Source organism: Oenanthe melanoleuca, chromosome 4, assembly GCF_029582105.1.
Source record: "Oenanthe melanoleuca isolate GR-GAL-2019-014 chromosome 4, OMel1.0, whole genome shotgun sequence".
Classification (NCBI taxonomy): domain Eukaryota; kingdom Metazoa; phylum Chordata; class Aves; order Passeriformes; family Muscicapidae; genus Oenanthe; species Oenanthe melanoleuca.
This window is the reverse complement of record NC_079337.1, coordinates 12778168-12803635: the sequence shown is the minus strand read 5'-3', so window position 1 is coordinate 12803635 and position 25468 is coordinate 12778168. Positions and strand designations below refer to the sequence as shown.

Here is a 25468-nt window from a genome sequence, read left to right as displayed (position 1 = left end):
ATGCCAAGATGCTTGAATACTGGCAGATATGCAATACTATTTATTTCTTTATTTTTTAGAGCATTTTGCTAGTGTGGAATCATTGCCCTCTGCACCCTCAGAATTCCTGCCTGAGCACAGCTGATTTGAGCTTGGGATGCTGGAAGAGTGGCAGATGTGTGAAGCTAGGCAGATAGTTTGCAGCTAGGCTTTTGCAAACATGCAAGTGCCAATTTGATTTGGGAAGGTGTCTCCAGTGCTGTGGCCTGGCTGATGTGTGCAGAGAACATGGATGTGTGTGGCATTACCAGCTTCTGAGCTGCTATAAATGATATCATCAGAGTGACACCTTGTCTGTGTCTTGTTGTGGGTTCCTGACTTGTCTTCAGCCAGCAGCAGATCAGATTTGCTTCATGTTTGAATCCAGTTTTCCTTGCAATACTGGCCATCAGTTTGCCCTTGTGGTTCTCAAAAGGGTGAGTGTGATGTGCTTCTTCCATGTGTGCTGTGTGTCCTTGGTGGTCCTTTTCCCATGATTGCAGGATTTACACAAGCCCAGCCATGGGTGTTCATGCCTTGGTCCCACATTTAGTTGTGGAACTACATTTGCACATGATGGGGTAGCAGAAATAAAGATAGTGCTGCCATTGATCAGGGATTTCAGTGATGTCTGTTGAACATGCAATTTGGTCAAATTACCAGCTCACTGGTTCTAATGCACATTTTTTCTTGGAAAATAAATCCTACTGATACTGTGTGTATGTGCTTTATGTCCCAAAATAGTGTCTCAGTTGGTGTTTCAAAAAAAAAAAAAAAGAAAGTGTTGTTTTTTTTTTTTTCTAAAAATCTGTTTCCCTCATCATCACCTAACATTACTTGCAAGGTTGGAAGTGATGGATACAAAGACTTTGAGGTGCCTTAGAAAAACGCTGGCTTTATCTGCTCTTCAGCATGTATTTCTGCTCCTTGGGAAGTGGATTCTGTGTTTCCAACTGCTTTTTTTTTTGTTTGCCCTCAATGCACTTATTATGTTTTCCCCTACCTCCTTCTGGAAATTCTTGGTGAACCAGGGCAGAGTGTTGTCTGTGTGTTGGCCTTCTTCCAGCTCAAGCACCCAGCAGTCACATGTGTAGGGGTTATCATCCTGGTTTGAACTTTGTTCTGGCTTTTGGATGTGATAAATGCTCCAGGATCAACACGACAGCAGTTAATGAACCTACAGGTCATCAGTGTTTGTTTCTGAAGTGGAAACTGGCTGTGAGAGGGGAAATATATTTCCTGTTACTTCATAATGTGGAAGCAAGGGATCTGCCTGGACTTCTGTGTTTTGCTCTTCAGAGCTGCTGGGCTGCTTTCAGCTGAATGAGCTGGTGGAGGAAGGTGGGGAGGAGCTACATGGTCTTTGATGTTTTGTGATGCACGTGTAGTTCAAGATGCTGTTCAGTGCAACACTGTGCAGTAAATTTCTGGGTGCCTTGTGTAAGTGGTTCTCATGTTTGTATTGTGGCTAGGTGGCATCTTCCAGTGGCATGAGAATAAGAGGGGAAAATAAAGTTTCATTTCTTCACAGGCACTTTGTTGGGCTGTGTGTTTATTATTGGAGTGTCCTGGGCTGCATGCAGGGCCCTGTGGGCAGCAGGGGAGGGAGAGGATTCTGCCCCTGTACCCTGCTCTGGTGAGAGCCCACCTGCAGTGCTGCATCAGCTCTGGGGTCCCAGCACAGGAAGGTCATGGGCATGTTGGAACAAGTCCACAGGAGGGAAATGTCAAGATGATCAAAGGAATGGAGCATCTATCTCCTATGAGTAAAAGCTGAAAGATCTGGGATTGTTCAGCCTGGAAGAGTGAAGGCTTCAGGGTGACCTAATTGCATCCTTCCAGTACCTGAAGGGAGCCTATAAGAAAGATGGAGAGAGAATTAACAGGGACATGTAGTGAAGGACAAGAGGAATGGCTTCAAATAGAGAGACAGATTATATTTTAGAAAAAAATTCTTTACTATCAGGGTGGTGAGGCACTGGAACAGGTTGCCCAGAGAAGTTTTGGATGCCCCATCCCTATAAATGTTCAGTTCCAGACTGAATGGAACTCTGAGTAACCTGGTCTAGTGGAAGGTGTTCCTGTCTCTGGAAGGGGTTTTGAACTAGATGATCTTTAAGGTCCCATCCAACCCAAATCATTCTACGATTCTGTGAAATATGTGATAGTGACTAAAATATAATTTCTTAAAATACTTTAGAGTACATAATGAAACAAAGATTACAGAACTGGAAGAAGTGAGTTTACTAACTGATTGTTTCAACATGGTCCTAAAGGTCTGATTTGAGTATATTTATATTATGAATAGTGTATATCCAGCAGTACATTTTTATATATCATTAAAATTAGCCACCTACATATGAAGTCAGGCCACTACCCTCAATTTGTGCTTGTGTCCTGCCTTCACTTTTCTTTATTCTTCCCTATTCCCCTGGTATTAAATTTGAAATTTCTTCAGCTAGTCCAAAAAGACAGGACTAGTTTTCTATTCAGTAAAAGGTGGTTGTCCTGACTCCCTTTGTGGATAATTAGAAAATGCTTGTGGCCATGTAAGCAAAATGTAAACAAAATATGTGTCTTAGCTATGCATTCAACTAATTATTTCTACAGTAGCTACTAGTATGCTGACTCTGGTAGAAAGAATTTGGTAAAAAACCCAACTGATAAAATTATTTCCAGTCCCTTTTCTCAATAGATCTATTATTTCTGGAGAGTTGCAGTTGTAATGCTGGTATGGGAAGTTTTACTACTGACTAGCAAAGCTCCTGCTGTTCTCCAGCAGTCATGTGGATTTTCTGGATTTTCTCATCAGTCTCTCAGTCAACAAAAATAAGAAGAAAGGTGAATAAAAGTCAGTGAGTCTGTTGCATTTCTCTTAGTTGGGCATTCCTGCTCTTGAATTAGCATTGCAAAATATCTTTGTCATAAGATGAGGTGGCACTTACAGATCTGCACATGCTGGTTTATTTTGGTTTGTTATTTTTTTTTTTGTGCAGGTTATTTTTTTCTTTTTCCATGGAGTCTGTACCATATGCAGCCACTCAAAAAACCTCCCTGTATTTGTTTTGGCTGGTGTCGCCCTTCAAAGATTCTCATGGACTTTGGTCTTTTGGGTAGAAAGGTAGAGGACTTGCAGCTGAACCACATTTGACAGGTTTTGCAGGTTCCCAGAGGTCCAGGGGACTGCAGTTGGAGAGTTACAAACATAGGGTGGGTATATAGTTCTAAAACTTTGGCAACAGGGTGAATTGTGACTGAAAGTGCCAATTCAAAAGTACAACAGCCTTACTTGTTGAAGCTAATCATCTTTAAAGGCTTAATATTCTTTGTTACGTAGCTTCTGACTGATCCAGTCTGAGATTTTTGTGGCAGCCTGGCCTTCAGGACAATAAGAAATGATACTGCCATGATCTTCCTGTAAAGCACGGCAAAGTAGAAAATTACAGCCTGATTTTGACTTATCAATGTAGAGCCTAATTCTTAAGAAACCAATTAACTTTGAAATACCACAACTCGTGTGTTAAAATGGGTTTTCTTTTCACCTGCTTCAGCAATAATTTTATTATATACCTGGACATGAGAAGAAATGTTGGTAAATGAAGAAAGAAATGCATTGAGGAACTTTCAGTGTAGGAATTATCTTTTGGTGCTAACTGGGACTAGAAAATGAGATTAAGGAAGAATTTTAAGGCATATGCCTTAATTGGCTGAGGGATCTTTCACACATCTTGCAGAGTTTTGCAACAATCCTAAAGAGCTTTTGCTTGTGAGGAGAAGAAAAAGCATGAAGATTTGAACTGACACTTTGTCTTCAATACTTATTTCACTTATCCCAACATAAAAATGTTGTGTTTATGTGATGTGATAGGTAGGAAAGTTGCTGGTGCCAGTACAGTACTTTAGCTTGTTCACTGTGGTTCTGAGCACCACATGTGGATGGGCCACTTTTGTTTGTGCAGTCTGCCATGGACCAGAATTGATAGAAACTGTTCTGATGTACATCACCAGGATTCATTCAGAATCCCCTGTGTCCTACAGAGATCAGCAAATGTTTTTTTTTGGCTGCCATTGGCAAATACATTCACTGAACACTTTGGGGTTTGCAGTATTCTGCTGCTTCATTTTCATATGTGGTAGATTGAATGAGACCAATTCCTTTGGTTTAGAGAGGTTTTATTGACATTTATGGTTTGGGGTTTGTTTTGTGGATATTTCGTTGATAATGCAGTCCTAAAATTACAAAGCAGCAGTGCAGCGCAGATGAGATACAACACTGGGATTCCTGATTCCTTCCTTCTGGTCTGTGTGGCAAATGATCTGTGAATTATCCAAAATAAGGTTTGAGCAAGTGAAAGCATACTTGATTTGTCTTGTTACAGGCTCTTCTCTTTAATCAGAGAATTACCGACAACCTCTCAGAAGCTTGGCCATGTGATAACTGCTTCACAATGCTTCTCTAATTACGTTTGCTTTTTAAATACTTGTGTGTTGAGTAGCTCTTGAGTATGCTGTTGTTGCAGGACTGAGTTTGACTGTTGGGGTATCTGTCACTGCTCTGAACAACAATGCATAGCTGTTATTCCAGTGCTTGGAAGTTTTCTCTTAAAGGTAGTGCTCCAGATACACAAAGTAAACTGTTCCTAAAACTAAAAAGATCTTCTCCATGGATTCTTCTAGTTATCCATAAGAAACCACCTGTGAGAAGTAGTAGTAGAATTTCTGGGACAGGCTTTGCCAGTGAAAGAGCCTGCCATTCCAAGGGTAATGTGATCATTCCTGGTGGCTCTTCAGGGGAAAGAACAGACTTTTCAAGTATAGATGGTTATCTTGCATTAAGGAGCCCAGCTGTGAAATGTTTCTTCTTCTAGTGTATTTTTTTTTTTGTTTGTTTGTTTGTTTGTTGTTCCTTTTGGGCTTTGTTTTTGATGTAGAAAGCATGGCTGAATGTCCAACCAGAATAACTCTGTTGCTGTACATCAGCATGTGTATCTCCCGTGTGTGTATTTAAAACCATAAACAAGTGGCACTTGGAAAGAGGGGAGATGAAATCCCTGTAGCTGAGCAAGACTAAGCATGGTTGTGGTGAGACCAGAGACCAAAACCTGAGGGGACACTTGTGTCTGGTGTTACTGTTGCTGTTTCCCTAGCTATGGAAGTTGTTCAAGTAGTTCTTGTAATGCTTTCTCTTGGATTTTAATCTTTCTGAGGGAGGAAAGGAGGATAATACAATTATTTCAGTTCTCTAGAACAAGATGATTTTGACAGTATGTCTCTTTTAATACTATTAGGTGCTTAAGAGGGGGTAAATACTAAATTATAGGTAAAACCCAGTCACCCAGTCCTGTGACTGCCTTGGCTGAGTAATCACTGCATTCATGGTCAGTCTGTCTTTCCCTCTCTTGTTTTCTGCTTATGACTTTGAATTTATGGAAAGCCTTTCATGTTAGCCTGAGCTGTAGGTTTGCTTTTTCCCTTGAGTGTGGGAAGAAACAGACTGCTGAAGGAGTCAGATGGAAAGGTGTAATTTTGGGAAATATGTATGTTGCATTGTCTAACAACTCTGCCACTCCCATATCTGTTGAAATGTGGGGTTCAATTTTATTACTTAAGTTGCTTTCAGGGTGTACTTCACTGCTTGAGTGACTCTTATCTCATAGTTAATTTGTGTGTTTTGATAAGTATTTGTTAAAGGTTTTGCTCCTGGAGTAAATGTAATGTAAACATTGTAAGAAAGCAAGGGGTATTGCATTAGGGAAGACATGGCTTTGTTTTCTTAAAGGAAAAGGTCAAAGAGAAGGGAGAAGACTAAATAAATAAAATCCTCCCTTCCACCCCCCTTACCAATCATCAAGACCAGATTCCTTTTAATTTTTATAAGTACCTTTGTGCAATATTGCCCAGCCTTCCTGAAGTACTTTTACATGTTTTCAGGAATATATGAATAAATATCCTTGTTTTCCTCTGTGACCATTCCTGCCACATGTTAGAGTGCTTTAAAAATAAAAAAGAGAGAAAGTGTCCAGAGTAATTCCTAGTTTATTTCAAATAAACAAAGTGTTTGTTTTTCTAAAAGCCTGTGATATCCTGAAGAAAGATTTTTTTATTTTTTTTAATAAAGTGTGTCTTTTTCCTTAACAGCCTATGATTTTTTTTCCCTTCAGCAATCAGGAGTTTCCATGTAGCAGTCTTTTCATCTTCTGTTTCAAAAGACACAGGCTTGGTCACTTGAGACTCAGTCCCTTCTTTTTTTCCAAACCAGAGTTCAGAGAGTATTTAAGCACGACTTCTTTAGTGCCATCCACAGAAACCTGTTTAAATCTGGTTATTATTTTTAAGACAGTTTACAAAAGAGCCCTTTTCATTGAAATGTCAGCCAAGCAAATTGCTTTCTTGTTGATTTGTACTCTAAATGTATAAACTTAACCACATGGCAGTTGGGTAAGTTGAATGATTATTTTAACTGCTAATATTTTCAAGTTTTTCTTTTTCTATGGTAATGTGTGTTTTGGCAGAGGGTGGGACAAAGAGACAACTACTTAGTCTTCCCTATCAGTCTGATAAAATCTAGAACTAGTCAAGCAATTATAACCTGCAGTTGTCATGATAATTCATGTGATGCCTAGTTCCAAGTTTTTTTTTGTTTGGTGTTTGTTATTAAAGACTTTCATTTCTTCCATCATCTCAGTTGTTTTCTGCTTGCTTCCAAGCTTGGTCTATGAATAAATAAACAGATATAAAAGGTATGTGCATTTCAAGTTCTGTGAGCAGGCAAGACAGTTTGTACCAGTGAGTGCTGAAGCTGAGCTATAAAGCCAGTCCAGCTGGAGTGCAGAACACAGCAGGGTTGTCCTTGCAAAACAGTTGAGAGTAGGTAGGTGCATGTGCCCCTTCCCTGGATTGTGCAGGTGCTGTGCTCTCACTGCTGGAAGCTGAAGCTTTTCCTTCAGATTGTTGTGTAATTTATCATCCTGTATTGGAATATATATATATAATTTGATGTATTTGTCATTCCCCAGATTTGGAATTTGGGGTTCTTCTGTGAGTATAGTACATTTAATGGTGTGCCCAGATGGCCAAGAAGGCCAAAGGCAGCCTGGCCTGGATCAGCACTAGTGTGGCCAGCAGGACCACGTACTGGGCACTCTGAGGCCACACCTCAAATCCTGTGTTCAGTTTGGGACCTCTCCTGACATGAAGGACATTGAGGGGCTGGAACATGTCCAGAGAAAGGTCTGGAGCACAAGTTCTATGGGGAGGAGCTGGGAGTTTTCAGCCTGGAGAAAAGGAGGCTCAGGGGAGACCTTATCCCTTTTTATAACTCCCTGAAAGGAGGTTGTAGCCAGGTAGGGATTGATCTCTTCTCCCAGAGAACAAACTAAGGGCAAGAGGAAACTGCTTCAGGTTGAACCAGGGGAAGGATAGGTTGGATATTAGGAAAAAATTCTTCACTGAAGGGTTGTCAAGCACTGGAATGGACTGACCAGGAAAAGGGTGGAGTCACCATCCCTGGAGGTATTTAAAAGATGTGTAGATTTGGCACTCAGGAACATGTTGAGTGGTGGATTTAGAAGTGTTAGGTTTTGGTTGGACTCAATCTTCAAGGGTCTTTTCCAACCAAAATGATTCTATGACTCTATAATATAGATTTCCACAGTCCAAGCAGCTTCTCATTTCAGCCATTAACCTGACAAAATGTTTTGGGGTTTTTTTCCTTCATTTTGTCATGTTCTGGAGAAGGGAACTCACACCTAGATTAAGTTGACAACATTTGTTGGCAGACATGGGTTGCTTTGGTCTCTGCCCTGGCTTTGTCTGCTTCTCACTTGTTCTGATGTGCAGTTAAAGCTTCAAGTGTGTTCAGTGTGTCTGGGCTATGAGGGCAAGGTTGTGGATCCTTAGGCTGATGATAAGTAGAACAATATTTGAATATGAACTGCTATTTACAGGATCCAGGGAAGAGAGACAAAGGAAAAGTCAATTATTTCTGTTTTATAAGCAAATTATCCCAAGCTTGTAATGCCTCAGCTCCAGAAATGGAAACACTTTAGAAAACATCTTTCTATTTGGAAATGCTAGCTCACTCCTTTTCCCTCAGCTTCCAGCAATGAAACTCAAACATGACTGAACCAAGTCCTGAACTTCTGTATTCCTACTCTTATAGGAAGTCTTCCTCATATCATCAGAGTGGGGAGAATAGTTACTTCCACTGCAGGAGATACAGGAGTTTCTAAGGGAGGTTGTGAATTCTTTCATGATATTGCTTGTCTTGTGCAAGAAACTGCTTTATCTCTCTCTCATAATAGTGAAATGCACAATACATAGTAATGCAGCTGGAACAGTTAAGTGAGGGAAAAATCAAAAAGTTACTTAGGTTTGTGTTTTCACTCAGAAATTTTACATGTTATGTTTATTTAGAAACAAAACCAGCTCGACTTTTCCCCAAAACTATAATAGTATATTTAAGCTATTCTTTAAGCTAATTCTTGTGTCAAAGCATGAAGGATATAAATAGTATAAAAAAGATTCTCACTGTGTTATATACTGTAAGTGTTCTTTTTGTTTGAAAACAGAATGAAATATGGAATTGCTTTAGAAGACTAAAACATTTTTTTGTTTTCTACTGTGTAGGATTGCAAGATGTTTCTTTCATGCCTTGTGCTTCTCGTGAGGATATGGTGGTTGCTCTTGCCTATCCTTAATTGCTTTTGCTTAATTATTTTGTTTTTGATCAGTTATCTTTGATTCAGGAACCAAGTGTCACTGATATCTAGGGTTGGAAACTCATTTTGGAGAAATGTACTGAAAACCCAAAGCAGTGAGGCTTGTGTGCCAGAAGCTTTAAGGTCAAAAGTTTTTCCCAGTCAGAGTCAGTGAGTTTTACTGTGTGTCACTTTTGAAATACATGTTATTAGCCTACATTTGATTCATTGGCCTCTTGTAAAATTTCTAATCTGAAGCTGTCAGAAGGATTACAGGATTTATTTGTACACATATTCCAACTCTTACACAACTGTCCAGACTAAAGATGAGTGAAGTTTCTCCTTTGGCATGTGCCACACTACATGTTTACTATTTAAATCAGTATTTCCTGCTAAGCTCTCTAGCTTGGTGGCAGAAGCAATAATTTTATTCTTTTGCCCAGACAAATAAATTGCAACAATTGGAGAAGCTGGCAGATGAAATTATACTGGAATATCTGGGCTATTCTCTAGCAATAACTTTTTAAAAGAGACAGTGAGAGCAGGGAAAGGGGAGTGTAAAACTACTTTTATTTTTAAAGTTTCATGTATTTTGGTGCTTTCTGTAGTTTTTGTTTATTTAAAGTAATCTCGCATTCACAATAAAGGTGTTGAAATCTTCTGTGGTGTTCATGCAAAGCTTTGGTGTGACCTAATTAGAAGCTTCATTTTTAATATGTTTTAGTCAGAAACAGCTCATAAGAGAGCTGTCAGAAAGGTTTTTTTCTTGTTGTGTCCCTTTGCCCTTAAAATCCCTGTTTGATAGTTTTTTGTTTTTTTTTTTTTTTTAAATTTGGGTATCTATTTAAGTTACCCATTGCTATGCTGTCTGCTGCATTTTCTGGAAACTATATATGACAGAAGTACAGGCTGTCCTCTGCACCACTGTTGCTGCCAGCTGTTTTCTCTGTCAAAACTTGGATTCATTTCACTTCTGTGTCAAGCTGCAGCAAAGTTATTCTTCCATGTTTTAAGGCCTGTTGTGGTCATTCTGTCCTTGATGCTGGAGATTAATCTGATGATAAATAAGGAAACAAACAGCCCAAGGATTGGGCACTTGGTCATTATATGTTGAATTATAGATCTCAGCTGCTCATTTATCTGATTTGTCATGGTGTTTTCCTCTCTCCTCTCCCACTTGAATCCTGTTGCACTTGGGAAAATAAAGCTGTCCTGTCTCAAGTCTTTGCCTACTGGATGAATTTTGCTTAATGTGAAAATATAACTTTAGTTTCTGAGCCTTTTATGGGCTTACTGATGATGAAGTGTTTTTTAGCCATTTCATGTAACACTCTAATTACAGGTGTGCAGCTGTGCTGGATGCATGTTTGTACATGTTTTCTTGTGGAGAAATCACAGTATCACAGCACAAGTTTGGTCTCCTTCTGGGTTTTTCTCTGCATATACAAATACTTGGGTAGTAATTCCATAAATTGACAAGGTTTTGAGATATCTGTCATTTTAGACAGAGAAAACATTGTGAATGATATTTTTTTCCTGCAAAGGCATTTAATGTTTAAAGTTGACATTTCTGCCAAAAAAGGTCTTGCTGGAGATATTTCTTGGATATGAACTCTGAGATGATGTCCTACCCAGTGGCAGCAGATGTGGCATGTGAAAAGGCTGCAGGCTGGTTATTTGTTGTGACCTTCCCATCCCAGCTGAGCTGGACTTCCCCTGCAGCTTTCCCAACCAGATGAAGTTTCGGTCACATGCGTGCTATCTAGAACAAGAGACTTCAAGTAATGAAGTCAGTCCTGTTCCTTGGAAGGGGGAATCTCCCCTTGGTGCCTTGATGGTGGGTCAGGACCTCTGCTGGGTTGATGTCACAACTTGACCTGACTGCCATGAGCAAATTTTGCTGACTGAAGAAAGTAGACGTGTCCTGTCAGTTATTTGGATTTAGAAAAGTGCTTTGAATTCAGTGATTATTTCACTTAAGCTGAGTTGTGTGGGGTTAATGCTTCACTGCCCATTTTCACAGCGGAGATTTGATTATGTGGGGCTGTCCCTGGACCACAAACCTTTTTTATAATTTGCAGGCTATAATGGCAAAGTTTAGCTTCTGGCTAACAGCAAATTGATATTTTTCTTTTGCAATCAAAACAGTATTTCAGTGCAATATATTCTTTATGTAAACATTATAGTTGTCTGGGAACTCAGTCTGGGAATGAAAGCAATGCTCTAGAATTTAAACATTCAGAATGCTGATGTTGGATAAGTGTCTGTAGAATAAACACAGTTTTTTCCTCTAAGTGCTTTATTTCTTTCACAGAGTTTCCCAGTTAAGAATGTTTTCAGTTGACTAGCACAATTTTTCATCCTTAAGCAGTATGGTCTTCTGATTTACTTGCTAGTGAACAGCACTAATGCATGAAAGGCCCTTAATTCTGTGATGTTTGGCAAGAATTTTAATTGAAGAATAAAACATCTATAAATCTATGATCTATTTAGTGATCAGAGTTGTCTTATAGATGCTATCAGTTTTAAATTTCTATTTCAAAATTTGTTACTAGCAGTGCAATCTCACCTTCTGAATTCATGCATCTTCACATTAATAATAGTAAAATCCTGATCTCTGAAAAGGATTTTTTTCATCTCATGTTTTCTAATGCAATCACTTTTGGAAGGCAATTCCCAGGTCTGTGCTACTTGAAGAGTTGCAGATGTTGTAGGAAGCTTTACCAGGATAGCTTTGATTGTACAAGTACTTGGTATTGTGTGTTCCAGCTTTGCATCTGGGTTGATGAAGAGTTTTCCTTTGGGAACAGAGTGTAGAACAGTGGTGTGTGTCCTTCTTGCTGCTATTTGGTGCAGTATGGCAAAGGAAAACTTTTGCAGCAAATCCTGACCTGCTTGTTTTTGTCTTTGGGAACTGTGTGAATTTGATGGAATGCCCTCAGTTTTCTGCATTGCAATTTGGTTATTGTTATTCTTTGCTTTCTAATTTATTATTTCTTTCATTCTGTTTCATTGTAAGAGGCACAGCATTTCTAGGGATCAGACAGATGGTTCTGATTCCTTTGAAGAAAGATTATCTTTGTGGTGCTTCACAGGAGCTTCCCTCAGAGTTGCAAGACCCTTCAGCAGAGACTTTGGGATACAGGTCTTATGTCAGGGTGGTTGCAGGAATATTTCTTCACCAGTGAAGCAGTAAATTTATCTGTGGGATTGTAGGGCCAGGAATGGAGCTTCTCTTTTGCTTTCATAATGCAACTTATACTGTGTTCTTGAAAAGCAGAACTGAAAGATGTAGTCACTTCTGAGCTGGCAGAGGGGTGGGAGCACTTTTTCCTAAGAGCTGTTAGAGATGCTTTAGAAAAACCTTAATCACTGCTGAGATAATAAATGTGCTTTTTTGCCTAATGACTGTGATGCAAAAAGGAAAATGCCCTTGGCAGGGTGGAGTAGGGCTGCTGGCAGATTTCAAAGATCCAACTCAAAAGGCAAATAACCAGAGCCCAAAAAGGTGTGGTGCAGCTGAGGGACAATACCAACAGGACTTGGCACTTTTCCCATACTCTCACAAGATGCTACTTTATTTCATATATGGTAATTAACATGTTAATTACATGTTTCTGGATGTGGAGGATTATGGAGTTTGTATCCTTGTAGTTGCAAGGGTAGAAAGAGAAGAAATGAATCCAGTCTGTTTTCACTGATAAAAGTTGTAGAACTAGAGAAGGTAGATAAATGGATACATATTTTATGTTACTGTGCTGTGAACTTTCTGTAGGAGAAAACAGTTTGAGGTTGTGGCATCTGAACAATTTTGCATATTTATGAAAAAATTAGTCTGCTGACATCTGAAAGATTTCTTAACGTGCCTGCTCTGATTGGTATGGGGAATAGTGGTGTTTAGACCATTTAAAAGAAGGAAAATCATAAAATATCTCTCTCTTAAGAAGTGGGAAGGTTAGAATGTGTCTTTTGTGCTGTTTAACATGACTTGTTCAGACTAAATAGCCTGGTTTTACTTGTCCCAAAATTACACCACAATTAATGACCCCAGCATGCAGTAAAACTGGTGATAGGGAATGTCCAAGACTGTGGAAGAAACATTTGGGAGCAGTAGGTTTCTAACAGAAGTGCTGTTTGGAAGAATGATTACCTCAATATATTAGATTGAACACTAAAAATACGTTGTTTTTTTTTTTGGCTTCTGGGTTGTCATTAGTTGGGAGAGTCATGACAATATCTGGGCTTTAGCATAGTAGAAGAATGACATTGGTTCTTATCTATGTCAAGAAGAAAAATTCCATTAGTGATGAAGATTGAGAAAGTTCTTATTGATCTCGTGTTTTTACATATAAATTACCTTAGAGTTGTTAGTTTTTCATTGTACTCTTGCAATTTCCTTTGTTTGTTGCAAAGTGTTTGGTTGCATGTGGTTTTTTTGTTTTCAACTTGCAAAAACCCTTTCCATGTTAAAATTTGAAAGACTTTTCCTAAAACATTACTGCTGCCATCACCCTTTTTTGTTGTATTTTGAACATTTAAACTCTCACTTACATGCCTGGAAAAATTTCTGAGGGTTTTTCCAAAGTAATAAAACAATTTGTAACTTTGGTACACTTAATATGGAGTTACCTCAGTCCTGAGGTAATATGAATTAGGAGGGTGTGAAGCTGTCAACAGCTGGAGAGGAGCCTTTGGGCCAGCAGGAGCAGGATGCTAGTTGGATTAAACTGAAATGGTGAGAGATTGAGGTTTTCCTTATTTGTTTTAAAGGTGTGGGATGGACCAAATGCACTGTATTATGTGGGGGAGGCAGGGGAAGGGAAGATGAGCCACTTGACAAGTCAGTAATATGTTGCTTTTTAATCCTCATGGCCAAAATTGTTAAGCTTTCAGAAACTTGTGAGCTGCCATGGGTAATGTGGCATGATTAAAATGGGACTTCAGAAACCTCTTAGACTTTGAACTTGATTTTCATTTAGATGGGAACAAGTAACTTTGTTTTAGCTTCATTGTAAGTGTTCTTGTTTTGATGGCTCTTTCAATATATTTATTAGATAAAAACAAGGAGTAAAAAGTTTATTTGGTTTTAGGGAGTTGGAATGTGTTGCTGCTCTTAGGAATTCTGCCACATGGCCTGCATCTGCTAAGTTACTAAATTAATCCTGTTTATCCACCTTGCTGAGGTAGTGACTAAATCCTGTTCATGTTCTCAGTGTCGTGGAGTATATTAGATTCATTGTTCACCTTGCAAAAGGGGACACTGAGAAGGAACACAGAGTTACTTTTAAAGTGTTGAGATGGTGCATTTTTTGTATAAAATGTCATACGAGCCCGTACTGCAGCTCTTGGACAAACTATTTTAAGTGCTGTGTTCCTCTGAAGCTGCTTTGTTGGCTCTTGTAGGAGATTGATGCCTGGGAAGAAGAGGGGAGAGAGGCCAACTCTGGCTCAGCTTGTTCTTGCCTGTTTCACGATGCTGTGTGGCTTGCCTGATCTTGGCCCACTGCAAAGAAAATACCTTAAGGAGTCTAATATTCATCCTTAAAGTAGCATGAAGATGAGCTTGGTAGTTAAATCTAAGTGTTTGTTAACCTTTTAACTTTTTGGGGAGAATGTTGTTCAAGGAAAAGGTGTTCTAATCCATCTTAAATAAAGCTGCTGGAAATCTGTCATTCCTGGAGCATATCTGTTAAGAATCAATGAAAACTGAAGTTAAGAATGAGGAATGGTGATGTAATTCCAGTCCTCCTTAAAAGCTCAATGCAGAAATGTGTATACTGTTGTAGAAAAATACTACCACTCATACAAATGGGTGTAATTCTTCTGCCTTCCCAAAGATATCCAGAATAGCCTCAGAAAGCAATATTGTCTGGCTTTGTGCAAGACTTGTGGTTGTGTGGCTAGCTCTGAGATTAGTACTGATCTGTCTTAAAGGGAATCATTGGATTCTGGTGCTGTTAAGTGAGGCTTGGCCACCACCCAGCAACTAATGGTGTCATGTTGGCTCAGCTCGACTCAGATAAGGAACAAAAGTATTTTCTTTCAGATCCAAATGGAAAAAATATCGAGGTTTTTATGTGGGGTACTGGCAGCACATCTGGCACTGGACAAACTAACAGGAACACTTGTTACCAAAGGTTTCAGAACAAAGTGAGGAAGCAGGCAGCTGCTCCTGTCTCTTTTGCTGTATTTTTGAATAGTTGCTTCCAAACATGAAAGAGGTACAGTGTACTGATATTAACAGTGCCAAAGGAAAAATAAAAAACCTTGTCCTTGGGTCCCTCCCTTCTCTCCTTGGAAATCTGTCTTCAGCCTTTTGGTCATAACATTTAGCAGATGCTTAGTTTCTTCTAGTGTTTTAGAAGGCGAATCTTTGAAATGACGCTGCCTTGTGGATTTGCCAGGATTCTATTGTATTCAGCAGTGTTAACATTTGGTTGATATTTAAAACACTCTTTGATCTTGGATGCGCTGTTCCTCCTTTTTCAATGATAACAGCAGCTTGTAACAAGCAACAACCCTATTGCTGCTTCTTTTATCTTTCAGTTTGGTGTTACTTTGTAAAATGTGGAGATTGACGGGAATAAAATAGTTACTTTTCAGGAGGCCACATCATTATTCACGTAACCAGTGTAACTGGGCATGCTGTTTGATACATAATTGTACTCAAGTACTGTCTTATTCTGGTGTTTGTAGCTGGAGTCCGTTCGGGTTTACAGTCTGCTATATAACACATACTGGCCTTGCAGGCTCTCATGCTGCTGTGGAACAATGCTGGGATGTATCTGTCAGTGCCAGACAAATAATTTTGCTCTAGTCAAGGTCTTCTGACACATCGTGGAAGAAAGCCAAGTTACATTTATGAAATTTCTAATTTAAGCAACAATGCTTAGCATTTAAATTGTAGCACAATAGTCAGAGACCATAGTACTTACAATGATATCAGCATCTAGTTTGTTTTTATAAATGCTTGTAGTTGAGTCAACTTCTGTGTATGTACTGTAGGACACTTGGAATTTATCAGAGCAGTTTCATGTTGTTTGTTCCACAGTGAAAGGTTTGGCTGCAGGTGCTCTCAGCTATCTCACTCTGGCTGTGGTTTGTCAGATGGCAAGAAAATCCACAATAAAGCTATGTTTTTGTTTTGGTTTTTTTGTTTGCTTGTTTCCAGCCACCATCCTTGTAATTTTTCCTGTGCCTCAACAAAAAAGACATCAATATTCTTGCTCTCATCTTCTGAGGAGGTCTTCCTCCATTGCTACTTGTTACTTGGTTTTGGTTTTCTCCAGTGACTTCTTACCTTTGTTTAAAGGGCCAAGTTTTTAAAATCCAGAAAATCTCTTCTTGTTTTCTTCCAGATGTTGATTCAGTAGTCAGGTAACTGCTGCTTTCCTTGACCCATTCGATTGTTATTCTGTGACCCAGATCCCCAGCTCACTGATGGTTTCCAAAATTTTCTTTAATGATTCTTAAACATCTCAGAAATTATTTGTGGAGAGATATTGGAAAAATTTAATATGTCTTCATGGTTTTAATGAGGAATTCTGCAAATACAGTTTTGATGCATTAAACAGTTATTGCTTCCAAAAAGAGTCAGTGATTTACGATCCCTGGGTAGATTCAGTAATGAGAAATGCATAAATGTGGGTGTCTGATCCTGTGAGAAGCTGAGTGTCTTAATTCAGCCCATTCTCAAGCTGACTGAAGATGTTGGACTTTGCACTGAAGGAGTCTGGGTGTGGCCACAGGCTTTGTTTGCTGTCACTGTCACAAGAGGGGTGGCAGTTTGACAGCCCTCAGTAAAGGCTCATAAGCTCACTAAGATTTTACCTCTTCAGTCTGTGAAGGGAAAGGGGGGTGCTGTATGTGTGGTGCTGCATGAGTCCCTTAGCAAGCCTTGCTCAACATTAGCTGAATGCTTCACCTCTACAAGTAGGAGAAAACATAATAAACAATTCCTTTCTCTAGCATGGGGCTAGCTCTCATATGACAGGGCTTTAGGAAGGGATTATCGGATTCAAGAAAATTTAATAAGTTTGGGGGAGTGTGTGTAGTTGGAACCATTCTCCCATAAATAAACTCTCTTCGGCCTTGTGCTGTGACCTGGCTCACAGATAAGCATAACATTAGGTGGTTAACCTTGTTATTTTCCATATTTAAGCTTTTCACAGCCAACAGAACGTGTTTCTTTGGCTGCCTGCTTTATGAACAGCTGTTCAGCCCACAAGGTATTTGAATTAAAACACCCGTGTTTCCTTTCACATGGGAGTTACTTTACTGCTTCCTTCAACCTTCTTATCCTTGTTATTTCAACCCTGTGCAGCATCCTGCTACATCATGTGTTGGAGGGTACATGCACAGGTTTAGGAGGTAACAGCTCTGTTACACAATGGATGAGGAGAGGACTAATGAGAAATGGGTGAAAAGAAAGGAAAAGGAAGAAAAAACATTTTATCTTTTTATTTTAGACTGTGTTTTGCTGTTTGTGGAGTGTTTGACTTAACCTTTTAAGTGGTTGAACTGAGCTTTCAGTATGTGATGTTGTACTATGACATGTGATGAAATACATGGATGCAAGACTGGTAGTAAAATTGGGTGATTCTTTGTTTGTTGTTGGTAAAAAAAACAAAAAAAGAAAAGAAAAATCCAAACCAAAACAAATTACCTCCCTCCTGAAGCTAAACAAAAAGAGCCCAAGCTGGTAATCTTTTAGTGCCTGTTAATATTAAAGAGCAAAATGCTTAGCTGGCCTGTTAAGAGTTCTTCTTAACCTTTCAGAGTTGCATGTGATAAGAAAAAGATTATAGATTAACTAAGTACTTTAAGTTATCCTTAACTTTGGCTGACAACAAAAATGTGAGTAAAACCTTCACTACTGGGTAGATATGTACCAGGACCTGCATCCTTCTTTTTTTTTTTTTTTTTTTTCTCCCCTACTGAGCAACTGAATACTTCCATAACTTGTGATATTCCCAACCTGCACGTCAGCACAATAGAAAAGTGTGTGTACACTTCTTATTTACAGCTTTATGACTTTCAGTGAGGGTTTGTCACAATGATATTGTGACTGAGTATGGAGTCTGATTACTTCCTAAGTAATGTAAGAGTGCAGCCTCTGATCTCAAATTGTCAAATGTTAGTGGGTAAAGTTTGAGCTAGAAATGTTCTATAGCTATTACAGAAAGTTATATATAAAATTAATTTTAATGCTGTGCATTTAACTTAGCTTTTGGCAGAGTTTAATTCCATGGAATTTCTAGTTCAGATGAAAAATTATTTTGTATTTGGTTTATGTATATCTATGTATATCTATGTATAGCGTTTAGAAAATTCTGAGATGTGGATTTGTGCTGATGAATAAACAAGTGAATTTAGGTTAGCAGAGCAAGACAACTGGTACAACTTACACTGAGTGTTGTGCCCTTAACTTCTGTAATTACAGATCAGTTTCCATGGCCTATGCCCTAAATTGAAGATGTTGGGATAGATGTAATGCTATATACATGCTTACTATATAGCCTTGCATAAAGAAATTTGTGTGACAAATTCCTTATCAGAAGAGGGTTAGGCAACACTGGATGTCCTGTAATGTCCTTAGGCAGACTTGTGTGAAGAATTTATTGTAAAAGTTGGCTATTCTAGGCATAGAGAGATCTTCTGGCCTACTTAAAATGACAGCTTACCCTTCAACCTGTGTTTTTTTTTTCTTGCAGACCTTTCAGCAGCCCAGAGGAAATTTGCCCATTCTCTGAGAGACTTTAAATTTGAATTCATTGGTGATGCAGAGACTGACGATGAAAGATACATAGGTAGGTAAGAAGTGACTATGAGTGGCTATGTTTTGTCAATGCCATCCTGCAACATGATTAAACTTTTTTTATTGTTTTGCATTACAGATGCATCACTTCATGAGTTTTCAAACTTTTTAAAAAATCTTGAAGAACAAAGAGAAATTTTGGTGAGTTGTAATAAGTGATTTAAAAAGCTGTGCACATAGCAAAGAGATCAACATTAGGTGAAGTTACTTTTATTGCTTTGTTAACCACCAAGGTGTTGATATCACTGACTTAACAGTGGGAGCTCTCATTGTGCAGCCTCTGGTTCTGTAGTCTAGATTACAGACAAGTTCTCATTAAAGAAGAAATCTGTATGGTAGGGATGGATAAATAGAGTTGGTTTAAAATAGTCGTGCCCAGTCTAATTATGGCTGGGGTAGATGGAAAAACCATCATAAGTTTGTTTACCATTTCCAGTAAAAAACAAAGTAAAAGAGTTAATGCTGTAGCAGGGAACACTCAAGTTTTGGCAATCAACCAACTTTGGATCCAGGATCTCTGTAGCTCTGGCTTCTATGCTTATGTGGATCTGGGATACAATCTGTTATATTTATGAAGCAGCAGACTTAGAAACCTTTACCTTGTGTTTGAGCTTTGTGGTGACAGGTTGGAGCTGCATACAGTTGCTCTGTTGTGTAAATGTTCTCTGTTCTTTGTTCTGTTGCCTGTGATTGCTTGGGGTGTAGTTAGTGAAATAGGGCTCATGGTAGCTGCATACAAAGCAGGGGCTGAGAGCACTGCAAAACACCTTGCTGCCTGGGTTTCCTAACTTTTCCAGAAGATGGGGAGCTTCATTTTGAAGGGTTTTTTTCTGATTCTTCTCAGCAGCTGCATGCCCAGCTTTTGTTTCAGAGCAGGAATCCACAGAGCAGCTGTGTACCCAGTTTTCTTCTGTGTCAGGGCAGAATCTCCATCTGGGAAATGTGCTTAGATATGGCTTGATAGCAATTGCATTTCTCAGTATCTGTCATGTGATTATATCTTTGCCTTCCTGGAAATCAGTGATCCCTTGGCATCACTGAGAGGAAGCTGAGACTAATCTGCTGTCTTCCCTGTTTCTTTCTGCCAGAAGCTGTGCCTGCAGTGCAGGAATATGTAGATAAGTGATAAAAGAACTGGCAAACAATTCTTTTTTCCATGTTTCTCTCTCCAGTCCTGATCCCAATAATAGTCATTGTTCCTTGTTGTGTTCTGTTCTGGTATCCTGTTCTGATCTGAAACCACATTCAGGTCTGAATTAGGGTCAGTGTGGTTCTTCACACTTTCCTAAAAACTGCCTTTGCCTAGTAGAGACAATTTTTCAGTGTTTTGAGTTGTTTTGCCAAATTGTAGGGATTGGCTCAAGTATGTTTCAGTACTTCTTTTGTTTTTCATAATTCTACAGTATTGTCTTTACCCTGTTTTTTCCTGCCATCCATAACTGTATTTTATTTTAGTGAATTAAACAAATCTAATTAGTGAAAATCTTTATGAAGTTTTATAATAAAAAAAATACTCCAGAACTGCCGCATTATTTTGATATCTGGCTTTTGAGGGATGACTAAAGAATTACACAGCACATTTCAGTGACTGTATCAATAGCTCTTCAGCAGGGATAGATCATCACCACAGCAGGCTGTGCAGAATTCAGTTCTGTCTGTCTGCATCATAAAACACTTCCATTGTTCAGATTAAATGCCATGAAACTGTATTAACTTACTTTTTTGGTATGGTGCCCATGCTTACACAGAAGATGCTATCATACTGAAAGCTAGCTAGTGTCAGTTTCTTGATAGGAAAGGATGAAATGCAGTTTTTGTTAGAACTGTGACTGATGAAAAACAGTGAGTATATACTGTAATGGGGAAAATATTTAATACCAAATAGAAACAGAATATGTTCTCTGAGTTACCAGATGTGTGGTGTTTTTATTGCAGCTGTAGTCTAGCAAATGTTATGTATCATTTCTGCAGTGAGCTGGTGTAACAATGGCCATAAGTCTCTGAGAAAATGATTGTGTGGTGACTGGAAAAGATAATTTCCAGCATCTGCTCCTGACTTTTTTTTTAGTTTTCTTCTCAGTGGATGTTTTAACAGTGGCATGAGCTCTAGAGATACTCCCTTGGAGAATATTAGGGTATGTTGCATTCACAGATGTTTGGAATGAGGTCAGGGATCCAAAGACTTTCCATTAAGATGCAAAGTATATAGCAGGATTTTTTTTCAAAAGCATTCAGTCTTTGTTGAGAATGCTCATTATTGAGCATTTTCCCCCTTACTATTTTGAAGATTACCTGAGGATTTTGGACTGCTATCTTCAGTGTCAATACATAGTTAAATAGATAGATAAATTTTAGTCCCAAAAAGTAATATTAAAGACATCAATGAATAATTACAGAACTAAGGGCATTTCAGACACTGATGTGCATTTTATTTTTTTAGATACTTGAGAAAAAGGTTAGTTTTTTTAAGAACCACATTGTAAATGAAATAAATTTGCACTTAAAATGCCTTCTAGACTGAAAGTAAATTCTCATCATCTACACTTCTTATGGTTTTCTGAAATTATGGTGAATCCAGAGTCCATAAAACTTGCTGTCAATGTTTACAATGAATGATGACCAAAAAGGTAAATTTATCTGGTGGATATAATTTCATTCAGATGTTGGAGTCTTGCACTTCATGGTTTTACCATTTCTTCCATCTCCTTCAAAGGTTGCTGAAATTATATCCCAGGTGTCAAAGGATTTAGTTGCATATGAAAAGGGAAGTTGGCAATAATCCAAACATTTCACTGGAATTATTAGAGAGGTCAATACAAAAACCAAATTACATTTTCCCATAGCTTGGTGATGCTCCCCAGGGCAGATATTAAATAGATCCCTTTGTCCCTGAGAATATTCTGGAATTTTTTTTTTAAGTGTTGAAGGTGAATGGAGTCATAGGACTTAAATTCTGCTCCTTTGGCATTGCAGAAGTGCTGTGGAAGTTCAGGGATGACAGGAAACTTGGCAAGATGGTAGGAAAAGGTGGGGATGAGCAAGGACCAGCATGGTGATGCTCAGATGCTCTGTCCCAGTACCCAGCTGTTCCCCTGCTTGCCAGGGAGAGCACCAAACCCTCCCTCCTGGCCCCAGTTTTCCTGGCAGCAGAAAGGACCTTGGATTCCTGTGAGGGACTGAGAGCAGCAGGCTTCACTGTCTGCCCTCATTTGAGCTGTGGGGAAAGCAGAGCAGAGTTACCTGGTAGGTACCAATAGCTTGTTGGTCCTGTGCTTCACACCTCCCTTTCTCCACCCCAAGCTTCTCCTAAACCATCAGCTGGCCCCTAATTAGTTTTCCCTGTTGATTCCAGTCTTGCTAAGTCATAACCAAATTTGATAGCTCTTGTATTGTTCCCTCAGTAATCTTGGCAGTGCTTGGCACTCCTGCTGTGGTCACCTTGGTGTGGTGGCTTTGACTCCTTTCTGCCCTTTCTGTCCTGCCCTTTATCTGCTGCTGGAGTTCACATGATCCTTGTCAAGATCTGGTCTAACCTATTCTTCAGAAAGTTCCAGGAACATGGGTTTCTCTTTATTCTGATGTTTAGCCTTCATTTGTTTCACCTATTTTCATAATGAGTCTCCTTTACTACAAGTTAAGCTGGAAAATTTTTGAGAATTTTTCCACAGTAGTCATGGAATAAAATTGATCCCTTTTCCTTCATAGTTGTATTTTCATGGTTACTCTTTCCAAGTGGTATTTTACATCTGTATTTTTCCTTGTTCAATTGAATTACACTGTGTTTAGACCTTCAGTCTTTTATGTTACAATTACTGCTTTTTCTTCCTCTTCTTGCTCTTACTTTGCCACTATATTTGCTCTTCTACCATCCTCTGGGACCTTGGTTGCCTCTCCCCTTAGTTTGTTTTGCTGACTTCCTGATCTATTCTGAAGCAAAGCCCCTTCTGACTTGAATGCAATTAATACTTCTGTTGTGTAATGAAGGAATACAGCTAACTGCTCTTAAGAAATCCTTATTTCCCTCAACACCTGCTTTTTCCCACTATACTATTCCCCCACTAACTATAGTTAGATTGTTTGCTACAATTTAACTGAGGGTTTTTTTCCTTTGTGGAGGTAATTAAAATCTGTTGTCTTATACTCCATCATTGATTTAACACTCATTTCAGTTCTATAATAGTTTTATACCTTCCTTTCTCTCTCTATTATAATAGATATAAAAACCTCTTTTCCTTAGGTTTTTTGTTTCTGCTGTTGCCAAACAAAATATTTTTTGCCCTCTTTGTCCCTAAGTACTCATCTATTTCCTTTTTAGTCCATCACATTTCTCTTTGTATAGGATTTCTGATACAATTATATTCACCTTTCTATATTCCCTGTGATTTCCCAAGGCAATATAATAAGATGTTTTACTTTGATATGTTATCTTCTTTTTCCTGCTACAGTTTTTGCACACTTCTGTTCTTTCAGATGTCTTAAGAGGAAAGGTGCTAATAGCTATATTTAAAAATATTTTTCCTCCTTTTTATTTTTTTTTTTTAGAAAGGAAGGCTTGTTCTTGTGCCATCTTTGCAGTTTTGGCCTCTGAAAAATTATTTTCCATTCTTTGTCAGTTTTGCTGGGGTGGCAGAATCAAATCAACTCCAGATTAGCATCTCTCTGAAAAGCAGAGTTATTCCTGACATGTATCAGAAGCACAAGAAATGGCTTCTCTGTGGATTTTTAAAGAAATATCCCTGTGAAGTTGCTCTTTTAGGATTTTTTTTCATTTCTTCTTAAAAAAATGGCGGAGAAAGTTTCTCAATTGTGCTTTCACAAGTTAAAAGAAGTTGCTAACATTCAAAGGTGTGCACTCAAAAGGTGAAAGATATACCTTAATCTGTACAAATATGTACATTTGCTTATTTATTCTTACTTAAACTACCTCTTATGATTAGATATTGAAGTGCTTGAGTATTTATTTCACAGGTGAAGTGCTCACTTAACACACAGTGTTCCTGAATAGCTAACTGTTATCTTTTGTCCAGTGACTTTTGTATCTGGATTTGATTCAGCAGTTGACTGCTGTGTAGATGGTGGTATTAATTTTTCTAAGCTTTTCTTTGGCACTCTGCATGTGGGTATTTAGGGGTTTGTAAATCTTAATCTGTCTTGACAGTAATCTGAAGAAATCTGTGTGAAGGAGCAATCAGTTTACTCACTGATGTAGAGTAAAAGAATACCCAATAGCCTTGGATGTGTGATGCTTTCAAGACCTGTTCAATAGGAGTTCAAGGCATTGTGTAGTGCTCCAAATGTTCAGGTGCTTTTAAATCTGCTGACAATGCAGACTGCTAAATATATCTGCCAAGACAGTGGAAAGGACATAAATGTTGACCACTTCTGAAAAATTAGGCTGCCAACAATACATTGAATATCTCAGGTGCAGAGATAGAGGCACAGATGAAACGGCATGTCTCAGGAACAGCATTTGAGTACCTTAATTGTGGGATGTACATTCTTTTCTTTCCTGTGCAATTTCTCCAATTTAATAAAACATTTTCCAGTTTTAGAAACAAGCAGAACAACTGCTGCCATATCTCATTGTCCAGCCTTCCCTTTTCCTCTGCTGGATATGAGACCAGATGGCAATCATACAATTACCAGAATACAGAACACAAATGTAGAGCTGTGGTTCTATGTGCAGGCACATCTTCCTCTGTTTTGGTGGTTCCTGATATTGAATGCTTCATTTATTTTTTTGATTTTGAATGTCATACACAGTCTTCTGAAATAGTTTTGTGAGTTACATATGAACTTGTCCACATTAATCTATAAACCAAAGATGACTTGTCTGTACAATAGGAAAAAAAGTGCAAAGCCAGAACTGGGTGTGTTCCTCCCACCTCTGAGTGAAGACAGCTGACAAGTTCTGTTACCACTGGCTTCCTCTTCCAGATAACTCTGTGGTCTCACATGCATCAACATAATTCACTAGACAATTTTCATTCTGCTAGTTCATCATTGGGAAATGTTTGGAATTTGCATTGTAAAACTGCCACCAGTTTGGATTTTGCTGGTTGTTAATAACACCACTGTTTCTTCTGGAGGAAAGCACTGACAATTGAGCAATTCATTCTTGATTGAACACTGATGCCATTGTTCCCTGCTGGATTCCTTGACTTTCAGAGGCATCTTTTTGCTCAGTGATGAGCTTTGCCATGCACCAAGAAAATGGGCATTGTGCAGTTTTCTTTTCTGAGCAGCCTTTTTGCTTGGTCAGGATTATTGTATGATCATGTACAATGTCTGTGGTATGAGAACCAGACCAGTGTTCTGGTGTGCTGTGGTTTGCTCAGGGAAGGTCTTTCTTAGAGGAGTTATCCTCAGCTTTCCTTCACTGCATATGGGGAAAGCTGATTTGTTGCAGTGTGTGGAAGTCTGTTTTTCTTTTTTTTTTTTGTTTTCTTGTTTGTTTTGATTATGGCTTTGTAGTATTTTTCTTTTTATAGTGGAATGTATTGTATAAACTTACTCAGAAGACAGGACTATTAAATAGCTTTCAGAAAACAATTTTTACTAAAACCCACTATTTAATAATCTTTTTTTAAAAAAGGAAAGTATTGTTTCCTTATGATACCAGTCTGATTTTGGGGGCCAGTGGTTTCATGCCAAAAGGATCAATGAGGGCAGCATTTCAGAGTAGGGTACAGCACAGCAGATGGATCGTAGGAGGCTCTTGTAGCTGTCTGTCCTTCAGGTCAGTCATGAACTTCCAGGAGATGAACAGGACATAACTTTTCTGTAGAAGAGTGAACTCAGGAGTCCAGTTGTTGTATTTCCTGCAATCCAAGGCTTCTGCTTTTGAAAGAATCAGGAAGTGCAGAGCACAGGATTCTGCCTGTTCGAGGCTTGTGAATCAGTGGCTCAATGGTCTAGGAAATTCCCCCTGGAA

The 25468-nt window shown here is 38.7% G+C and overlaps 1 protein-coding gene across 2 annotated transcripts in view; it reads left to right on the top strand.

The window, feature by feature from the left end:
- Positions 1-25468, top strand: part of ARHGAP10 (Rho GTPase activating protein 10) — a 135623-nt gene that overhangs the window by 20749 nt on the left and 89406 nt on the right. For both annotated transcript variants that reach the window (XM_056490805.1, XM_056490807.1), the window contains exons 2-3: positions 18431-18526; positions 18614-18675. In XM_056490805.1, coding sequence (XP_056346780.1) covers positions 18431-18526; positions 18614-18675 — 158 coding nt within the window. The remainder of the gene's footprint in view (positions 1-18430; positions 18527-18613; positions 18676-25468) is intronic.